This window comes from Carettochelys insculpta, chromosome 8 (genome assembly GCF_033958435.1).
Source record: "Carettochelys insculpta isolate YL-2023 chromosome 8, ASM3395843v1, whole genome shotgun sequence".
Lineage (NCBI taxonomy): Eukaryota > Metazoa > Chordata > Testudines > Carettochelyidae > Carettochelys > Carettochelys insculpta.
Window position 1 is genome coordinate 55,025,853 of NC_134144.1, and position 23,002 is coordinate 55,048,854.

General features: G+C 44.3%; 1 protein-coding gene across 1 annotated transcript in view; it reads left to right on the top strand.

Moving 5' to 3' along the window:
* LRP1B (LDL receptor related protein 1B) overlaps window positions 1-23,002 on the top strand; it is a 1,349,009-nt gene that overhangs the window by 779,437 nt on the left and 546,570 nt on the right. The window contains exons 15-16 of the mRNA XM_075000767.1: window positions 12,234-12,356; window positions 21,404-21,544. Of these exons, the coding sequence (XP_074856868.1) occupies window positions 12,234-12,356; window positions 21,404-21,544 (264 nt within the window). The remainder of the gene's footprint in view (window positions 1-12,233; window positions 12,357-21,403; window positions 21,545-23,002) is intronic.

Genomic DNA, 23,002 nt, shown 5'->3' on the forward strand with positions numbered 1-23,002 from the left:
TGGCCCAGTGGACAGAAACCCTGTCCATTGGCAGAGGGTCCCCCCAGAGTGTCTAAATGGCTTTTTTGTTGACAAACTGTCAACAAAAGCATTATTCCTCATTGTGGAGAGGCAGCAAGCTGTCAGTGGAAGTCCAACTTTTGTTGACAGTCTGTCAACAAAGCACATTTTTTGTATAGATTCTCCAAGTTTTGTTGACAAAACCCTCTTGGGTAGACGTAGTTCTATATGCCTTTAATACTGTAAGCATGATAAAGAGTTCATAGGAATTCTTCATTAATAGTAGTTGTAAAAGCAAATCTGTTGGTTTGTGATAGTTATTGTTAATGAACAGGCCAGAGTGTATAAAACTTAATTATTTTTAATGAAAAAATTAAAGTTGAAATTTTATTTAAATCAGTTTGTTTAATTTAGATCAAATGTTTGTTTTCAGAAAAATCCATAAAATATGAATTTCACATTTCAAAATAACAGTTACAATTACTTCATCAAAAACATGCTACACATATAGTTACAGTCTCATAAAAATGAATTACTATCTCTGGTCTGTCTGCCCAGTCTCCTGGCTCTTGCTTCTTGAAAGCTCTGGTCTTCTAGCTTCCTTTTCTCAGGATGAGTCTACGCTATGAGATAAATTCAAATTTATTAATATCAATTTTGTAATTCTGGAACTCATAGGTTTGAATATGACCGTCCTCACCTCCCCACATGCTCCTCACAAAGTCAACTTTTTTTGCTGCCACACTCAATTGGCAAACATTGACTATTGCAGGAGTCTATTGTGGGAATGTATCCCACAGTTCCCTCATACCTGTAGCATTCTGGGTGTGCTCACTGGTCTTTGAGATCATCTTCCCACATTGTATTTTCCTCATTTCCCCTCCCATGGTAAGCAAACATCCATTTTTCCTGTTGGAAAGAAGGAAAAGTATGGCATCCACAGAGATGGCAAAAAAGTTTACAGAAATGTCTTTGTTCCGTAGATGAATTCTCAACTGGCCATCAGCTGTGATTGCATCCAGTCCCTGAAAACAATACAGGGACCCTGACATATTCTCAAAGTTAGAAGAAAGAGGATAGAAAAGTGTAGGAAAAGAGATTGCTGAGGGGAGAGAGTTTGGCTTTCCGGTGCATTATAAGACTTCTGTGTAATGACTGTGTTCTCAACTGGCCATCCACTGAGTGTCCCCACTCCCATCATTGCATCCAATCCCTGAAAAAATACAGGGACCAAGAGTGTATTCTCAAAGTTAGAAGAAAGAGGATAGAAATGTCTTGGAACAAAGATTTGACTTTTCCCTTCACTACACAGATATTGCCAACATGGTTGAAGGCAGTGAAATATCATACAATGAACTTATAATGGAAACAGGAATCTCAACTACCTCCCCGTCCCCCAGTCCCACCCTGTGTTTGAGGGGGTCAAAATATGAAGACAGACAGGCGATATTAGCAAAAAAATTTATAACCAAAATATCAAACCAGCAGGTGTCAGCAATGGACAGCAAGCTCCCAAAAATATTTTTGGCAGGTTGGAGGGAGGTGCGGCAGTCTCTGGCTGCATAGCCACTTGGAATGTTGAAGTAGCTAAAGTAGTCCCCACCCCACAACCACCTTAGCAGCAAGCCCCCAGCTATCTTAGCCACTGGGGGGAGATTTCCCATCAGTGGCTGCAAGCCCCAGTGGTCCCATGCTAGGGGCATAGGACGGGGTTCAGTGGGGAGCCAGTTGAAGCGGTCCCCCCTGACTGTCTTATCTGCCAAGGGAGTCTTCCCCCTGGTGGCTGGAAGCTTCCAATATCTTTCCTGCCTTTGGATCCCTGAACACACGCAAGCTAGGATATGGTGCTGCCTGGCAGCATGTACAGCACTAAAAGGCAAGCACATCCTTTTATTGGGTCGACGGCTACCATGTGATATGGCTGAGCACAGGAAAGACCCCAACTGTGTGGCACCTATGGGCAACGGAAAGGGGTTCACACACAAATGTAAACCACTGAGAAGAACTTTCTCAGCATCTTATGTAAGCACGACCCCCACAACAGCCTTGTTGCCACGTGGTGTGGTGGGGCAGCGGCTGGCACTGGGCAGCGCAGAAAAAAAACACAAGCATAGAGAGAGAGAACCATGAACTCCCTGCAGGGATTATTTGTAATGAGTTGATGCACTCAAGGCACTAATTGCAAAGAAAGAAAGAAAGACATTTCTCAGGCTGTCATGCAAACATGAGCCCACAGCCACAGGCTTGCTGCTTCTGCTTTGAAACTCACAGTCTTCCTGTTACCTAATTCTGGCATGCCTGGAGAGCAGCAGCCAGAGTGGAGCAGTGGAGGGACATTGTGGGTTACATACAGGACACTGCTGGAGGCTAATACGTTTGATTTTAAGCTGTGGTGCTTCCATACTGGCCTTTAATCGAACTTCTGAATTTGAGCTTGATGCTATACCCATGAGGTAATGGCTATATTGTAATCTCGATATTAGCTCTCCCAAAATCGAACTAATAGTATTTAAAGTGAAGACAGTCACATGGTAATATCAAGCCGCCTTAAAAATTCAAATTTATCTCAGTATAGATGCAACCACGGAAAGTGTAAAGTGCAAAGAAAGACACAAGCTGGATAAGATTGTGTTTGTTCTGTGCTTATGTTGTGATTGACTTTGGCCAAACACGGCAGAGGAGTTAGTTTAGACATTGTCTTAAAGACAGGGATAAAATATATAGGAAAGAACAGAGTCTGCATGTGGCCCATCGGGTTCTGTGTGTGTGGCCCCAGAGACATTTTATTCAGTGTTGCCCATCTGAAGAGTTATCAGATTCCACGAGTTTCCAGCTGCATAGTTCTGACCCCCCCACTGGTATTACTAATGGTACACATGTAAAGCAAGGGCATACAAAGTGAAGTGTATGCTAATTGCACACAATGGTGATTATGACAGCTGTGTGCTCTCTGCATTCAAAGTTCTGCTATGGCTCAGTCAGTGCACACCACAAACTTTAGGTGCAAAGAGCAGTTAGCAAAACTGCTCTATCCTGGGAGACTGTCTAGGATACAACACTATTATGACCCACTGAGATGGAGGAGGACCACTCACTGGTTTAAGTTGCCCATCACTGGTATAAAGCCTGTGGATCAAGCAATCATTGAATCCAAGGTCTGAGAGGTCAGTTGTGTCTTGACTTCCTTCTGCAAATCAAAGCTGCTTAAAGATTCCAGGACATCAGAACTCTCAACAGGTCTGTTCCTGTTCCTCCTCTTCTGACAGTCAGGCCTTTGAGGGCACCATTGATGGAAGATGGCAGACTCCCTTTTACAGAATGCAGAGCTGTATTTTTAGCTTTGATTATATCAATTCTGAAAAAGAAGGCAGCAAGGGAAATGACAGTCACTGCTAGCAGTGCTGGACCCAATATGTCAGAACTGTGGGGCTCTATGGATCCATAACCAAGGCTGGTTCTGGCTTTTTGCTTCAGGGGCCAAAGATCTTTAATATTTCACCAGGTCCTGTGCAGTCCAAGTGTTTGAATCCAACTTTCACCCCTGCTTCAGTTCCAGCCCCATCTCTGGATCCAATAGGTCCTTTTCTTGAGTGGTTGATGTACTGTATTTGGCTTCTGACTCTTTCTTGAACCCTAGTAAGAAACAGGCAATCTTGAGAAAGGCACAAGTTTCATCAGTTCTGAAGGTGATTTTTATCTTTAAATGAAAAAAAAAAAAAAGAGAAGTCTAGATTATTACATTTCTCCAGACTGGCTTGCAGCTCTTCTTCCTCAGACTCCCATAGTGATTCCAAGAAGAGCTTGCTTTCTTTATTTCTGTCCACTTTTGGAGTCCAGTGAATCGAATTTTGGATCTGAGACCAGATCTGTATCCAAAGAAGAATAGAGAGTTTTTAAGAAACCTTGTTTCCTCCCAGTTTGTGTCCCCTTTAGCTCTTCCGCTGGTGTTCATATTCATGAACCTGAGTTACTGGGATGATTGGATCTCCTGAAGTTCCTGAATTCTGTTGTGGGCAGACAAAGGAATTTTTCAGTTGTCCTCCTGCTCTGATTAAATTAACCATAGAGCAACTGAAAAAATAATGGAAGAAATATTGAGACCATTATCAATTACCTGTAAAAATCATGGAGGATTGGTCAGATCTGAGAGAAATGTGGAAGAGCTAATATAGTAGCTATCTTTGAAAAGGGGAACAAAGAGGACCCATGGAAATGATAGGCTAGTCAACTTAACTGTGACAGCTGGACAGAGTCTGGAACATATTATGAAACAGTTCTAAGCACCTAAAGGGAGTGGGGATGGAGATAAGTAATATCCATCATGGATATGTCAAGTACAAAGCACACACAACCAACCTAATTTTCTCCTTTGACAGGATTACTGACCTTATTGGCAGGGGGAAACAGTACGCATGATTTATTTTAATTTTAGTAAGGATTTTCACACAGTGCTACATAGCATTATCATAAGGAAATTAGCAAATGTGATCTAAATGAAATAAGATAAGATAGGTGAATAACTACTGGAAAAAAAATTAGCCAAAGAATAGCTACCAATGATTAGTCAGACTGGGAGGATGTATCTAGCAGGGCTGTGTGCTGGGTCCATTACTGTTCAGTATTTTCATTAATGACTCTGGACAGCGGAGTAGAAGGTATGCTTATAAAATTTGCAAATGCCGTCAAGGAGGGAAGGATTACAAGAATTTTGGAGTACAAGATTAGAATTCCAAATGACCTTGATAAATTGGAGAAATGATCTAAAAACCAACAAGATAAAAGCAAGAAGTACAAAGCACTTCAGTTTAGAAGTAAACATTAACTTCATAAACACTAAATGCAGCTGTGCAATAGCATTGCTGAAAAGATTTTACAGTTATAATGGATCATAAATTGAACATAAGCCAACAATGTGATGCAGCTGTGAAAAAGCCTGCTGTCATTCTGGGGAGAAGGGTCATATGTAAGAACCAGGAGGTAATTGCTATGCTCTGTCCACCAGCTAGAATACTGTGTTCCGTTGTGGATGCCATGCTTCAGGAAATAAGGGGGAGCCAGTCCAAAGGAGAGCATCAAAACTGATATCCAAATAAAATTTGATTTAGCAGCAAAAGTTTGAAAAGGGATATGATTATTTTTTGGCAAAGGAGATTCGAGTACCTGATGGTCTTCAATTATGTTAAGGATGGTTACAAAGAGAGGTGATAAATTGTTCTCATCCACTGAAGTTAGGACAAGAACTAATCCGCTTAATTTGCAGGAAGAGAGATTTAGCTTGGATAAAAGGGTGTAGGGAAAAGTCTTAACTATTCGTATACTTAGAAAAGTGCTGGAATGGATTTTTAACAATCAATGACACAAACATCTATCAGGGATGGTCTAAGTGAGGGGTCAGCAACCAGAACAGCAAGAAGAACCATTTTTTTCCAATTCAGCTAAAAACTCAGTATTTCAAGAGCCACAATGCATGTGAATACAAGAAGGTCCTTCATGAATAACGTCAAACCATACTTTTTGTAACCCCAATTTTAAGAACAGAGCACACACAATGATTTGTAATGCTACTTGAAGATGTTCATAAACTTTTTACATATTCTAGTTCCTCACTCTTTACAAATATGTTTGTACCACTGTGTTCCTGACTTTTGCTCTCGAACTGTGTCTTTCTCTGGAGGATGCTAGCAGGAGTTATCCAAGATTTCAAGATCACATATTATTAGCTGTTAAGATATGAGTTGTTCATTTTGGGGCTTTAGATGTTCACAGGTCATCAAAAATAATCAGGAGGGTTTTTTTCCCCCCAATTTGCAATCATAGTGGCAAAGAAGTCCTTAAAGGGCTGCGTGCACACTCCTAATGTAGGTCTACCTTGATCCTGGCTCACCACGGATGGATGACCTATGTGATGCTTAAATGTCCCTCCCAGACATAGATTTCTATATTTTTATATGACCCTACCTATCTAAAGTGGGCTGTTCTTATTTCATGTCAACATGACTGCTTTGTTTTTTTGTTTTTTTTTAACTTGAGTGGTGGAAGTGCCTCATGGAAGTTGTGGTTCTAGATATATCATATCTTGCTTTCCGTGTAGACTCAGGTCCTAAACTGGACTACATTTGCCATGATACACTGTGGCTTCTACCTGTGGCTGAGATGCTGCCAATAATGGAATTGGGCGGGATTCTAATACATCATGGGTGGCATAGGGAGGCTATAGAGCAGAACATATGGGGGAAGCATGAGTGACTCAGAACTGCAACTCTCATAAGGCTCAGGGGGACTCAGAGATTGGTGTCAACCTGAAATGGAATATTTCACTTAGATTTTCCAGACAGAAACTTCTGTTTTTTTCTCGAAGACATTTGTATTCCAATGATATTAGAATACTGATAGGACAATGTGAACTGTAGTAATTCATTGGCTGATTCATAACTGTGGGGTTCTGTATGATCTGTTAAAGAATTAAAATCTTTAGCTATCACTCTGTCCTTTCTCCTGCTGAAAGCAACTAAGATCTTTCACTGACTTTAAAAGGAATTAGATAAAATCCTGTCACTGCTAAGCAAATAGTTTGTCCAATGTGTCAAAATCAATCATTCCCATATTAGTGTCATCTTCTGGCCTTGTAGAAGTAGTTTGGTAGGTAAATAAACTTAGATTTGATTTGGATTTAAAGGGTGTGTATCCGGATTTTTCTGCTCTTAAAGAAACAGATGAGGGACATAAATTTGAAGCAGTGTGTTACCAGGCTTGAATAATTACTACTACTTATGGAATATTTCACACAGACATTTCACGAACTGACATTTTAAAACTTGTTTGACACCTTTGTTTCTTATTGTGTTATGTAATGTTCTTTCACAGTATAAACAGAAGTTTGCATGCAATATATGTGTATTAACTAGAATATTGTATACAAAAATCTTTAACTACATAAACCTCTGTGAGACTCTGTGCATTTAAATGCTTTTTATAGAATTTTTCCTATTCTAATATAATTAATTTCTTTAATATGAATGCATACACAAAATAGTTTGTCTCATTAATTTTTACCCTTTCAACAGCTTAAATGGACTAAGACACACACAAATGACTTTTTTTCCTTGTTATGTATTTTTTACTTAAATGCACAGTAAGCATAACACATACAGGTAGTATAATATTTCTGAATATCTGTGGGTGATTTATATTGTAATCCCATCAGAAATGATAAACTCTTCTTTCATAACTTTCCAGAGAGCAAGGGAAGTGGGGCAGCAGTGATGGCTGATATTAGATAGCAAGTGTAAATATGTTTAAATTAGTGTGTTAAAACAGAAAAATTAACCTCTTACTCTGTTATGCCAATCCAAAGATGCGTTCTTACATTATGGTTTGAATCTCTACATTTGTGACACCAAAATCTTTAAGTTCCCTGAAGACTTCTTGAGGTGGATAAAATAAAGTGGCATTCAGAAAATCCCCACTCAGCTAGCTCTGCAATCTAAAACCCCAGAGACACCTAAATTTCCATCAGTGGGAATGTGCAAAGGTACCTGAGCCCTGATGCAGCTGTGCAGCTAATGAGCTTCTTCAAGTCCTCATGTGGTAAAGTCTTGCTGGGATCTTCAGAGTAGGTGGTCCTCACCTATCTTGTCTATGGGGCCTCTGACAGGGTCAAAGTAGCAGACTACAGTAAAGTGATAGAAGGGAAATATATTAGCAGTAGATTAAATAGGTTCCTTTTCCCCAGAGTAAATGAGCAAGAAACCTGCAACAATCAATCATTGAAGTCAGCTCAATTAAAATGCCTGGGGCCAATTAAGGAGATTTGCAGACTCAAGGGAACTAGGCTAATCAGGACACCTGGAGACAAGGAAGAACCAGCTGAAACTGGTTATAAAAAGGTTCCTCTTTTGTTAGCTCATGTTGTGTGAGGATTGGATGGAAAAAGTTGCTGTGGAGATTTCGAGAGGAACAAGTACAACCAGTTATAGGGAGAAGAGCCTGGGGTAAGGAGGGTGCTGGTGACTGCAGTGAGAAAAGAGTCTAGGGCAATTGTTTCTGTCAAGCAGCTGAGACTTGACACATTGCAAGCAGCTGCTGTCACAAGGGCCAGCATAGGAAGAAGAAGGAGACCAAACTCCATAGTCTCTGTTGCTCCTCCAAGTGATTCAGACAGGACAAGCTCAGTCCTCCTCCTGTGCTAGCTATGGAATGGGTATTTGGGGGTTGCAGATTCTTTTGCTGAAGCTGATCCACTTTGTATAAATAATCAAGCCTTAATTGAAGTAGAAGCTCTAACCTTACTTCCCTGTATGCAATGTGGTTGCCCTAACCACAGAGTTAGAGTCAATCTCTCTCTCTGGCCCAAGAAAATTTACATTGTATTGTGTGTCACAACACCCTGGAGCAAGGAATTATAACACTTAAGTACCATTTGTGAATCTAGCCCCATAGAATCATCTTCCTAAGTGCTGACTTCATCTTTGAACATGAACAGACCAAACAGCTCCCTGTAGTTCTGCATCTTTGCAATTAGCAGTCATCTGGTATCTCTAATGAGCAATAACTCAGGCAAAATAACATGGTTTCCTGAATGAAGATTTCAGAGTGTATTTCTGCTGCTTGTTTTCACTATTTGTGCTTCTGTCTGGTCCTTTACCCTGGTATGTGCACAAATAGCACAGTATCTGCTACACTTTATTTTCATGTTTATGAGAGTGTGAATATTTCAAACAAGCTTGTTAAGATTTGGAATTATGTTAATGGGGCCTAGTACACATCAGTTCTCAGGGAAGATGGGTCAGGGTTGCCCAAAACCTAGAGGTGAAATTTTGAAGTCTAAGTGTCAGATTTCAAAGGTACTTAGGCACCTAAAGGCTGGAAGTTAGATGGTGAGGTGCTATTGAAAAGCCAACTACTAGATGCATTTGACAATTCCATACACATTTAGGTGACTAAACATCTTAAAATCTAGCACTAACTCACTTCTAAAAATGGTACTTAGGCTCACCAGACTCTCAAACCCAGATCCTCAAAGGGACTTAGCCAATGAAATATGTGGAAAATCCTTGCAACTACAATGGGAGTAACAAATGCTAAGTTAGCTGCTTAGGAGAAATGAGAGAGAAAAATGCACCTTGGAGTGAGATTTGCAAAAGCTACTGTTCACATTCACCAGTGGAGATACTGATAAAAAAGGCACGTCCTGTGCCCCTTCCCTTTTATAGACTTAGGGTATATCAACTCCACAAACGTAAGTCAACCATAAGTTGACCTACCATATTGATGAAGTAGTAATCATCCTCATTACCTTCCTCTTGCTGGAGGTGCACTTCCTCACGTTATTGGCTTAAGAGAGACAACATAGAGGGTGTGGAAAGCCCAGGCTCTCATCTCCACCAAGTCCCTGCCAGAAGCCTTGCTGCCTTCAGGTTAGCAGCTCTCCACCAATAGCAGCCTTTCTGAAAGCAGGGAACCAGGGCTGATGGGAAAGCCAGGTTCCAAATAGGGAGCTTGGCATCAATCTGGCTGAGAGTGGTGACCCAGGTGTGGGGAGCCCAGGCAGCAGGCCATCCTGGAACTGAGACCAGGGACCCTGGAGACAGTCTGAGAGGTATGCAAGAAGGCTGGGCAGTAGCCCAGCTCTCAGCATGGATCCCAGGTGCAAACAACAGCCCAGCTCAAAGCAGGAAATCAGGTGCCTGGGGAGCTGCCTTTGAAAACCACTTACTGAACTGGAGGGAGAGGCAACACATGGGACTCCAGTAGCAGGGATGGAAAAGCAGCTGTCTTCAGGTCTAGGGTTTGGGAGAGGAGCAGTCAGCCAGCAGCCTGTGAGCCTTCTGCTTCTTCCCTCACTGGGCTGCAGGGATGCATAGAAGGCATGTCCCTTCCTACTCCCCACTTCTGCTTGCCCTTAGTCCTTGCAGTGCCATACTCTGAGCTATGGGCTGTTTAAAGAGGGGTTCCCTAAGTTTTTTTCCTGTTGAAGTAGTTGCAGTTTGGATGAATAATTAGTGATCACTCTTGAGATAATTAAACTGTGGAAAAAGGGGGGAGGGGGAGGGGGTGGCCATTGCTTTGTTTCCCTGTGTGCTTCAGCCATCCTCGGTGTGCGAATGCAGAACATCATTCAGTGATGGTATATTTTGAGGATAGGCTGCACCCATTTACCTAGTTATCATCATATTAAAGAGGAAATGATTTGTTAGATCTAAAGTAACATAAGTTGAAAAAACACTAGTCTTTGGGAACAGCCAGGAGCCCCGAGTGCTTTTGAGTGGCCAGACGCCAATGTAGTTGCCCCCTTTAAGTCACATTGTCAGTGAGCCTGATTGTCGATTGTATCCTTATTTAGTGTCCATTTATTAATAGTGGACTGAAGGAGTGGAAGATCTGTAAATTCGTTACAAGTACAAACTTGGATCACTGGTTATGGTCTCCATAACCAATAACAATGGTTCATTACCAGCAGTACCTGAAACCTAGCTTACCCACAGAAGCAGTGGTCAAATGACAATGGCAGCAGTGACTGAGTAATTAAGTAACAGAGAGTAAGCTGTGCTAGTCTATACACTATCAAAACAAAAAGCAGTCAAGTAGCACTTTAAAGACTAGCAAAATAGTTTATTAGGTGAGCTTTCGTGGGACAGACCCACTTCTTCAGACCATATCTGGATATGGTCTGAAGAAGTGGGTCTGTCCCACAAAAGCTCACCTAATAAACTATTTTGCTAGTCTTTAAAGTGCTACTTGACTGCTTTTTGTTTTGATGAGTAATTAAGATGTGACTCAACGTCTGCTGAAGTACTTGAGACTTATTGCTGTGGCCTTGTGTCAGACACTTGTAGCAGAGCATGTCAGAAAGTTGAGACTGTGGTTAACAGGGATGAAACAAATATTGGCAGACAATAGAAACTCTCAGGCAAAAAATGCCCCTTTTCTTAATATTCTCCATATCTTAAAGTAAATAAAGTGAAATTTGATTTTTTTTCATACACTGGATACTCACATTGATGGCATTCTGACTATTCTGAATGGATGAGGAATATAGGACCAAGACCTAGAAGTATGTCGGTCTAATTCCAACTTTTGCAGTTATTATGATTTTATATTTAGCGTCACTTCATGACAGGACAGAGAGTAAATTGTCAGTTTTTACTTTTTGTATGATAAAGGCATAAAATCTGGCATAATAGTAATTTGTTCTTCAGAATTTAAAATTCATAGGCAGTAGCAAATTATGGTATAACTCACATTAGAATAATTGGGAGCTTAACTCCCATTCACAACGTGGATAGAGTATATCCTGATATATTTCAGTTATTCTGCATTATGAATTTATTGACTTTTTCTATTTCTATAGGTTTTCAGTTTTTAAAAAGAGCTCTTGATCTTTGACTAAAGGTGTAATTCATTATGACACATGAAAATGGTGAATGGTTTCTTAGATTAAAAGCCCAACACTACTATAAAGTGTTACACATTTGGAATTAGGATCATGCAATTATGGCAGGAAATCGCAGCCAAAGTTGGAAACTGCTTTTTTTTAATAGTGGCAGTCCAGGTTGAAGGGAACAGTAAGAACCAAGCTTGATTGCCTCTGAGTTCAGAAGTTAAGTGATGTTAAAGAGTTTATGAAGACTCATTGCCCTGTCTAGCTTTCGCTTTTTTTCATTTGGTAAGCATGCCAAATTAAATTTAGATTTGAAAATGATGAAAAGAATCCTAGTCTACTCTGTGTCAGTCAGAGTGCCAGACTACACTGTGATAATTTGTACATTAGAGTTGAATTCTTGTTGCTGATAGGATTTTATACCATGTATTTTCCTTATTTTTCTTCACATAACACTTTCAGCCCCTGAGGCCTGGGATATAATAACGTAGTCTGGCACTGGAATCACATGGTAGCACTTGGATCTTAGCTGCCAATATAGTTGAGACTTTTTTCATTTTGTATTATTGTCTGTTTAAAGATAATTACATTCACTTTCATTTTGAATTCATGTATCTGTGTCCTGTTAAAATGCTAATATTTATTACAGAGTGTGAAAAAACCTTTGTGAATGTGATGGTAATTTTTTTTGTTGTCTGTTCCAGCACATTATACAGTAATAGCAGAAGAACGACTATAATACCATCTCCTTTATGAAAAGGCAGAATGCCATACATTTGCTTTACATGATCTCTAGTAACAGCAGAGCCTTTCAGCTGTTAGTTTTTGAGATTACTTTTATTTTTAATTGCAGGTGGCAATGCGTGTCGAGTTAATAATGGAGGCTGCAGTACTCTTTGCTTAGCCATTCCAGGAGGCAGAGTATGTGCCTGCGCTGATCATCAGCTTCTACAGGAAAACAATACAATGTGCCTGAGTAAGATTTTCTTGAAGACTATCTTGGTATATATTATTCTTATGGGAGAGAGAAATTCAAATCTGAAAATTAAAAAAAAAAACAAAAAACAAAAAAAGAACCTAAATGCTTTATTGGTGTTCAGCAACTTTATATAGGATGGATAGCTATTAAGTGAATAAACTTTCTAATTGAGCACAAATATTTAAATGTAATAAGGCTTGAAGAGTGAAATGAAACTACTAAGTGTGCAATCTTTGAAGTTACATGCATTTGAAAATATCCCATATTGTCTAACACAAAAGAGCACCCTAATGCTTTCAAAGACTTTTAGTTACATTTCTCAGGACATCAACATAAGTCATAATAAAATGCGTATTTAACTGGCTTCATGACATTCACTGAACTAAAAATCTTAAACAGAAATCAAACATAGTGAAGCGTCAAGTTGAAACAATGCAAAATAGAAACTGACGCTTTGTATGTCAGACAAGAGCTGGGATAGAAGATACACCAATCTCTGGATAGCCAACTGTACTCTAAAGCTGTATCTATACTTGCATTCCTCTTTCGAGAGAGGCATGCAAATGAAGGAAACTGAAAATGCAAATTAGGCACTGACTTACATATCTGGCACCTTGTTTGCATATTCCCCTATTTTTTTCAGGAAGAAGGGTTCTTTCAAAGATGGTGTTTATTTTCTAAAGAGCCCTGTCTACACTGCTTTTTTCCTTTAAAAAAGCTCTTTTGAAATGAGAATATGCAAATGAGGCACTGGATATGTAAATCATTGTTTAATTTGCATTTTCAATTTCCTTCATTTGCATGCCTCTTTCAAAGGAGGCATGCAAGTGTAGACATAGCTTGAATGTCTTTATTCAAATACTGCTGAAAAATCAATCATCTTGTAACAAAATTAAACTTGCCACTCAAATATTAGTTTGCCAGTGCAATATGAATAATATTGCAAATTTCTAATTTTAGTATTTTTGACCCTATTTAATTATAGTGTGTGTGTATATATATAATTTTTCTAGGGACATCATATGGTTTATTTTATTTATATTAAATGATCTTGTACATGATGATTAACATTCCTGACTTCCTTCAGCTATATATGTACAAAATGAGTCTCTCATTGCTCATATTTGCAATTGACAGATGAATTTTTATGAACTCTGTTTCTATGGTATTTTCTTGGAACATAACTGTTACACAGAGTTTGAAAACATGCAGATAAGAATCTGTGCCTACAAAGGGCTAGTTTGACTTGCTCATCCTAAACTCGCAGTGACATCAATGTGAATTTTGTGTGAGCAACTAGAAATTGAGAACTGGCATGTGAAACCCATAGTAATAGTATGAGGAAATGAAATCCTGATTTTTCCCTCATGCACAGTTTACATAAGGCTCCCCTTGCGGCATTTCTATGATACTGTTTGAATAATGTGAAATGGAGTCCTGCTGCCTACAAATTAGCTTATGCCAAGAACAACTACTTATGGGTGCACCTACATTAGCTGAATAGTAACAGAGAGGAAGGTGTGCTAGTCTATACACTATCAAAACAAAAAGCAGTCAAGTAGCACTTTAAAGACTAGCAAAATAGTTTATTAGGTGAGCTTTCGTGGAACAGACCCACTTCTTCAGACCACAGCCAGACCAGAACAGCTGGTGCCCTAACTGCCGTAACAGAAGTGGGTCTGTCCCACGAAAGCTCACCTAATAAACTATTTTGCTAGTCTTTAAAGTGCTACTTGACTGCTTTTTGTTTTGATGCTACATTAGCTGGCTACTTCAAAGTGACAGGTACAGCATCGAAATAGCACATGTCGTGTCTACATGCGTCGTGTGCTATTTCGAAGTTGAAATTGATGTTAGGCAGTGAGACATTGAAATCACTATTAGTACCCAAAGATGGGAATAGTGCCCTACTTTGACATTGAACATCTGACAGTGCGGGCAGAATCGCGGGTGATGAAACCCCCCGCTGACCCCGCACGAGCAATCCGTTCGGATCCTCACAGGGCCTCAGACGAGGGCACAGAGGAGCCGGCAGAAAGCCCGCCCAAGGGCCGCTCCACTCCTCCGCAGACCAACCCCACCCACCTCTGGCAGGGGGCCTAAGACACAACGCCAGAGACCGGGGAAGAACCTGACCACTGGCAGGGTAGGAACTGGCAAGGGATTGCTTGTGACGAGGGTAAAGCACGAAGAGGAAGGTTATAATAAACAACAATTATATTTATTAACGCCAACGATAATTAACAGGTCAACAATATAATAATTAAACTACTACTTTATAACTACCACTCTATATGCTATCTTATTTACCTAGGTTTTAACTTACAATGAGTATAGTTAAGGGTCCCATTGATGAAGCCACTTTGAGACTTCCCTTGCTAAATACAAGGACAAAAAGTTTAATGAGCCCTTTTGCCTTCTCCGAGCAACAAGGGGGGTTTTTAATTTGCCCCCCTCAATTACCCTGGGTAACTGGGTAGGTTACCCTATTGGATACCTCGCGGTCCAGCCGAACAAGGCTCCTTTCCCACTGGCTTGTTCAGTGGGGCTTGGAGAAAAAGGGGAAAAGGAGAGAAGTAGGAAAAAAGAGGTAAAAAGGAATATAACTATGGGGATTTAACTTAACAAGTTTAACTATGGGCTTTGTTAAACAAATGTGCGGTCCAGATAATGGTTTTTTGTTAGATTTAAGCTCACGAAGCCCGGTTTAAAAGTCAGAAAGTTAGTATTCCGGGATGTGGGGTTTTACGTGTCCGTGTGGTCCGTTGGTCGAGTCCAGTAGTCACGTCCGGTAGTGGAAGGCTGAGGCGGTGACAGCGAGGGCGGTGGTGCTGCGTGAGTCACAGACCTTGAGCCTCAGTTGGAATGGGCGCAGTACCCCACCCTATTGATGGGGCCAGTTCGTCCCACTCCACGTCTGCTCTCAGCCTGTTGTTGGCGGCGAGATCGAAGGTGCCGCAGTGATTTATGTGGCAGACCCTGGGTGCTAAGGGGTGAGGGTGCAGTATCCCACCCTAAAGGTGGGACCAGTTCGACCCTCACCTAAATTTACCTCAGGGTTATCTGCCTCAGCTCTTTTAGAGAGGGTTATTTCAAGAGTGATTTCAAGCAAAATGCCTCAGCAGAGCGGACTCTGCTGGGCGGCTGCAGAACTGCAGGCTCTGGAGACAGGAGCTCTTCGCAAATCAGGAGCTCTTCACAAAGTCTTCTGAAGCAGCTGGCAGGCTGGGCGAATGGGAACGGACTAACCCCAGCACTGCGGGGCGCCGCCTTATATTTCCTGTACTCATGAATATTTATGATTACATTAGCATACGAAAGTTCTGAGGGGCCTGTTTTCAATCAGGTCCCTCTCCAGGAGCTGCCTTACCTCTAACCAATGAGGGCCCTGGATTTTGAAATTCATGATTTGAAATGTCTGTGAGTTCAGGTTACCGGTAAAACCAACCGACACAGAGTGACCATTACTGGGGCTGCTAACTGGCAGCCTATGTACCTTTTAGAGTCTACCTGCCCCTGTGATGATATTAATGGCCGAAGGCTTGTATCCCCTGGCCCACGGGGACGATTATGCCCAAGGGATGAAAAATCCCTGACAACATCGAAGTAGAGTGTGTGTAGATGATCTGCATCCCGCTACTTCGAAATAGCAGGGTCTTCCATGGCAGCAATCAGCTGAGGAGTTGAGACGTGCTCTCCAGCCCCTGTGGGACTTTGTGATCATCGCATGCAGCAGCCTTAAAGCACCACGGACCCAGATTTCCTGTGGCAGGAAGGTGAGAGCGTGCAGGCAGCAGCACACACATGTGCTAGCCCTGCACGCCCTCTATGGACCCCTCGTGCCAGCCCCCTGGGGGGACCTAGGGACCCCCAGCAGCCAAACAGGGGGACCAAAAGTGGTGGGTCCCCTCCTGGTCAAGGGCTAAGCTCCGAAACCTTCTGGGGCTCTGGGCTGAGGAGGAGGTGTTACATGTGATGGGGAGCAAGCGGCGGAACACGGAAGCCTTTGCCCAACTAGCCAAGGGCCTGGCCACCCGGGGTCACCCTGCCCATATTCCGGATGACGTCCAGAGCAAGGTGAAGGAGTTGTGGCAGGGTTACGCCTGGGCCCGGGACTCAGCCAGCTGGTCTGGGGCTGCCCCCGCCACTAGCCCCTATTACAGGGAGCTCAGGGCTATCCTGGGCCCCCAGAACACTTCCTCCCCCTAGGCCACATTGGACACTGCAGCCAAGAAATTCCAGCAGGTCTCGGAGCCAGAGGCCAGCCCAGAGGCCAGCCCTGCACCCTGCAGCCTACACAAGGAGCCCCACCTCAGGATGGCAGAGGAGGGGTCCAGCAGTGGGGAAAGGCACTCCTCATAGACCTCCACTCCTGGAGCACCAGCCGGATGTCTGCCCATTGGGGTTCCCCCAACCATGGCAGTGGATGGTCAGGTATGTACCCGACAGGGCACACACCCCCAGGACGTGGGGGAGGGGCACTAGACATGACTGAGAGCTCCACACACCCCCATCAGACCCCGACCCGCAACTTCCCAGCCACAGCACTGTCCCAGGACAGTGGCATGGCCATCAGCACCTGTCAGCACCCACACCCATGGATGGCACTGTGCCCTAACCCCAGGGGCGAGGGAACCATGCAATGGGGCCACCCAACAGGGACACACACCCGCCAACAGCGGATGGAGACCCAGCACCCAAAGGGGGATGGGGGCGGGAATGGGCCACAGGCCGGGGCACAGTACTAACAGCCTTCCCCTCCCTCTCTTCCTCTCTGTAGCTGCACAGTCTGAGGCCCCAGGCAGCCAGGTACCCTCTGTGGTCCCTGACAGACCACTGGAAGTCAGGCACTGCCAGCACCTGGGGACACCTCCGAGGCCAGCAGGACAGGCACGCCACTGCTGGACCCAGGCAATGGCCCCTGTGGACCCCCAGCTTCTGGCGGCTGTCCAGCAGCAGACGGAGGTGGCCGAGGAGAGGCTCTGCTTCGGTAGGGAGGAGTCCACCTGGCGCTGGGTGGTATGGCAGGAATTCATGGGCGTCTTCCGGGACACAGCCAGGTCGCTCTGGGAAGCTGTTGCCCAGCTCCAACCTCTCCTTCCTGCCACCCCACCTGCCATCCCCCCAAGACCAGACCCCCCTGGGACTAAAGCCTGTCCAGTGGAGGCATCCTGGCTGTACCTGCTGGTCTCCCGGCCCCCAGCTTGCCATGCTGCGGACTGCGGACAAGGGTGGGGCACAACCCGTACCCACCAAGGGTCTTGCCCCGCTACCCCCAGCCCAGATTAATGGGCTGACAGCCAAGCCACCTGCTGGCCCCCCATTTGTATATAGTTGTTCGTCTTGTATATAGTTGTCCCCCTTTGTATATTGGTTCCAGGTTTGGTTGTGCACATAAGACAGTTTTAGCAGTATTCAATAATCCACAGTTTTATTTTCTAAAGAAACTGAGACGTGTGCTTGTTGGGGGGATGGTGTGGGAGGTCCTCCGGGGAAGGCCAGAGAGATGCTCAGGGGTCTGCCTGATCAAAATGGGCCCACAGAGCCTCGCAGACCCATACCCCCTCACAGTGGGCCTGGTGACCAGGTGCTGCAGCTGCCTGGGGGAAGCCTGTGGCAGTGTCAACTGTGCACCCCTGGATGAAGGCCTCCCCCTTGCTCTCAACAATGTTGTGGAGCATGCACCCACAACCTGGGGGATGTTCTGGAAGCCAAAGTCCGGGCGGGCCATGAGGCACCGCCAGTGGCCCTGCAGGCAGCCGAAGGTCCTCTCCATCACCTGGTGGGTGTGGTTCAGTTGGGCATTGAACCACTCCTGGCTGGTGGTGAGGTGACCTATGTATGGGTGCATGAGCCAGGGCTGGAGGGGGTAGGCCGTGTCCCCCATGAGGCAGAGGGGGGTGGTGGTGTCCCCCAGAGGGCAATCCCTCTGGGGGAAGTAGGTCCCTGCCTCCAGCCAGTGGCACAGGCCCAAGTTCCTAAAAATGTGGGCGTTGTGTGTACAGCCAGGCCAGCCCACGTAGACATCCTGGAAGTGGCCCCGGCTGTTCAATATGTCCTGCAGGACCACAGAGTGGTAGCCCCTCCAGTTGCTATATCTTCCCTTGCTGTGGTCCAGGGTGCAAATGGGGATGAGGGTCCCATCCAGGGCCCCAAAGCAGTTTGGGAACCCCATGGCAGCAAATCCGGCAACAGCTGCATCCAGGGCCGACTCGGATGACCCTCTGGAGCAGCATGGCATGGAGCACATGTACCACCTGTGGGGAGGGAACACAAGTGCCCATGAGGGTGTCCAGGGTGCCCCAGGCCCCTCCCCCTGGGCACCACCCCCAACATCCCCTGCCCTGCCCCTCCCTCTCTGGCACCACTCACTCCCCAGACCCACACCCAGCCTCCTTGCTGGCCCCCCACCTGCCAGTGGGTTCATGCCCAGGCTTTCTTACCTCCATGACGACAGCCCCGTCCATGGCCTTTCCTTGTCCAAACTGGTGTCCCATGGAGCAGTAGCTGTCTGGAGTAGCCAGCTTCCAGACAGCTATTGCAACCATCTTCTCTACAGGGAGGGCGTGCCACATCCGTGTGTCCTGGTGCCTCAGAGAGGGGGTGAGCCACTGGCAGAGCTCCAAGAAGGTCTGCTGGTGCATGTGGAAGTTCTGCAGCCACATGTCGTCATCCCATTCTCCCATGACCAGCTACTCCCACCTCTTGCAGCTGGTGGGGTAGCTTTGAGGCAGCAGAGCACCCAGCAGGGGAGGAACAGGGGAGCCTGGTGGTCAGGGGCATCCCCATCTGCCCCCTGGGAGGGACTCCATGGCAGGAGCTGCTGGGCGGCTTCCCATGCAGCACCTAGCAGGGCACTTGCTCCCAGGGTGACTACCTGGAAGGCTTCCACATGCTGCTGCTGATGGGGGTCCATAGCTCCTGTGTGTCGATCTGCGAGAGTGTGGCTAGCACTCTGCAGACCACATGCTGTGCAGGCCGAGTGTGTCTGGGAGGGGCCCTTTAAAGGAGCAGCTTGCTTTTGCCCCCGAAAGGCTAGTCCAGCCTGTGACCCCATCCGCGGGCTTTCCTGGCCCCTAATTTTGACGGAGAGTGCTTGTATGTGTGGACGCTCCACATTTCCTTCTGGGGTGGCTCCTTTCCACGTTCCGTGTCACTAGTTCAATGTTGAACGTCAACAGCACCAGCCCCGGTGGATGCGTGGATGTTACACATTGAAGTAGCCTATTTCGATGTTGTTACTTCGAAATAGGCTACTTCGATGTAGTGTCTGAGTGTAGACATAACCTGTGTGTCACGTTGCAAGAAAGTTGCAAACAAAGTACTGTCTGCTTTGCTATTGCTCCAAAAATCAGTGGAATCATGGATAAATTAATGGTGATGAGTATTGTTACAATGGAGATCATTGTCACCTCTGAAGTTCTTCTGCCCCTCTCTGTTGGCTGCTCTGTAATTATCCATTTAGTATATATCCAGTGAAGCCTTTATAGAGAGACTTCTGAAGGGTTAGAGAACAAAGTTGCAATGGATTTCTTTTCTGATGTATACTGGTGTTTGACTCATCAGGTGGAGAAGGAAAAATAAAAATTCCAGTTACAAGTCACTTCATGTCACTTTCCTCAGGGTTACTTTCCTTCCACAAGCAAAACTCAAACCTACACTATATCAACTCAAACTACTGTATATTAACCAGGTGAGGCCTTTCCAGCTACTGATGAGAAAACTCACACCCTCTCTTTATAACAGCCTCCTGAGCATCAGTTTTTTATGTCCTCATAGAAGAATGCCCACATCAGCCATGTTATCAAGGGTCTGATAATCTCTTATACTCTGAAGTATCTTGATACCTCATTCGGCCAAAGAAAATCTTCATTGCTCATTCAGGCTACGTCTACACGTGAAGCCAACATCGAAATAGCTTATTTCGATGTAGCAACATTGAAATAGGCTATTTCGATGAATAACGTCTACACGTCCTCCAGGGCTGGCAATGCCGATGTTCAACTTCGACGTTGCGCGGCACCACATCGAAATAGGCGCTGCGAGGGTATGTCTACATGCCAAAGTAGCACACATCGAAATAAGGGTGCCAGGCACAGCTGCAGACAGGGTCACAGGGCAGACTCAACAGCAAGCCGCTCCCTTAAAGGGCCCCTCCCAGACACAGTTGCACTAAACAACACAAGATACACAGAGCTGACAACTGGTTGCAGACCCTGTGCCTACAGCATAGATCCCCAGCTGCCGCAGAAGCAGCCAGAAGCCCTGGGCTAAGGGCTGCTGCCCACGGTGACCATAGAGCCCCGCAGGGGCTGGAGAGAGAACATCTCTCAACCCCCAGCTGATGGCCGCCATGGAGGACCCAGCAATTTCGACGTTGCGGGACGCGGATCGTCTACACGGTCCCTACTTCGACGTTCAACGTCGAAGTAGGGCGCTATTCCGATCCCCTCATGATGTTAGCGACTTCGACGTCTCGCCGCCTAACGTCGAAGTTAACTTCGAAATAGCGCCCAACGCGTGTAGCCGCGACGGGCGCTATTTCGAAGTTGGTGCCACTACTTCAAAGTAGCGTGCACGTGTAGACACAGCTTCAGAGTGCTTGGGCTGTGCCCTCTAATACGAAGTTGGGCCTTAGATTGTCATGATGTGGCCTGGATAGCTGGGAAAAAAACTATCCTGTTGCCTAGTTATGATTTGTTTTACTAGCTTTGAGGTGGCATTCACATGTATTAAAATTCATGATTAGACAATTTATTTCATGATGAGTTCTGCATCTGTTTTGTTTTCTGAACTTGTAATAGCTGCTCCTGGGTTATAAATGTTATTGAAGTGTGTAACTGTTTGTTAAAATGCATATTAAGTACATCATCCATCAATTCAGATACACATACTACCGCAGAATGGAATTAGTGTGGGTAAAGTTTACTGAGACCTGTTAAGTGATGCAGTATGAAGAAGAATTCATATCTGGTTATGTGCGGTCTTTTTATATTAAGATTAAACATATATATACTTTTTTGGGGGGGAATTTTTTTTTCTAGTTAATCCTGGAGAAGTGTTACCTCAATTGTGCAAACCTGGAGAATTTCAGTGTAACAATAAGCGCTGTGTCCAGGACCGCTGGCGCTGTGATGGAGATGATGATTGTTTGGATGCCAGTGATGAACATTATGGAATTTGCTGTATGTATTTCTCTAAATAATTTAAAACTGCATTACAATTGTTTTAATTTTTAAGACCATCAACATGATACTAAGGTCTGAGGGGAATAAGGCTGGAGCAGCAGTCATTAAATAATTTATGCAAATAATTTGCTTTCTTTTCCTGTTTCATGCCATCAGTTATTCTACACATGCTATAAACAGGAGCATATTTGTTTCATAGTGTAACTCAAGATAGCGCTTCAACATTCTGCTTATGCAATGATTGTGATGGTTTGAATTCTGGTTCTCTGAAAGTGTCTAATTTTTTAAGCTTTGCTATTGGCATCATCCCAAACTATTGGATGGAGGGCTAGGGACACACACATTGGTCTTTGCTTGAAAAAAAGGAGGAGAATCAATTTTAATACTCTAAAGACAGAATTACTGTGCAGAAGGTTCCTTAAAGCCATCACAGGTTTTTTTTGGCAACGGTATTTTGAAGAGGGTCCAAGAAAACAGATGTCAGTTTGGAACAAGATACTGTACAGCGATGATACTCATATTGATAACCATGATCCTAAAGAGCCACTGGAGAGTGCATTTATTGTTTCATTTACTATTATATAATACTCACAGCAAAATTACTGTGTATTATTATTATTATTATTATTATTATTTCATCTACAGTTGATTAATAACACAGTAAAACATTCTGACTGGTGAGTAACTTAGATTGGTTAATGCTTATATCGCATAGGCTGGGCCTACACAGGCACACTCTCTCGACACAAGAAGCCTTTTATTGACAAAACTTGCAGAGTATCTAAAAGGTTAAATCACTCTCTTGAGAATTTTTTGGCAAAACCTAGTTCTTCAGCCAGCAGCATTATGCGTATCCCCAATCAGACATAAATAACAGTGTCAACAAAACTATTGTGTAGATTCTCGGTGTCTGTTCTGTCGACAGAGTAAGTCCTCCATGGTGCCAGCTGGGAGGCACCCTCCCCCCAGAGGCACAACTCTATCATCTCTGCCCCCAGCCATATTTAAAGGGGCTGACAGCCTCAGGCAGGATGCTGGAGATATGGTTACAGGCCTGCTGCACATGGATGAAAGGCACACTCTGCCAGCCACTCCCAGCAAGATTAAAAATGTACCAGGCAGCTGGAGACTGTCCTGGGCCCTCCCACAGCTCAGGGGAGGGATCACAGGCCTCTGGAAGGAGTGGCAGGAGGTGGACCCCATCCTGGTCTTGGCTGGAAATTAAGGACCTGCTGGCCTTCTGGGCCAAAGAGAATGTGGTGCTAGACCCTACCACAAAGCGCCAAAATGCCATCTGAGCTGCACTTCTGTGGTTAAAGAGCTCACTCTGTCCATAGAGCTGGGTGTGATACAGATGCTTTCTGTCAACAGAGCAGCTTGCTATAGCAAGCCACTTTTACATGTGGACACTTTCTGTTGACAGATGTTTTGCTGGGGTTACTCTGCCGATAGTGC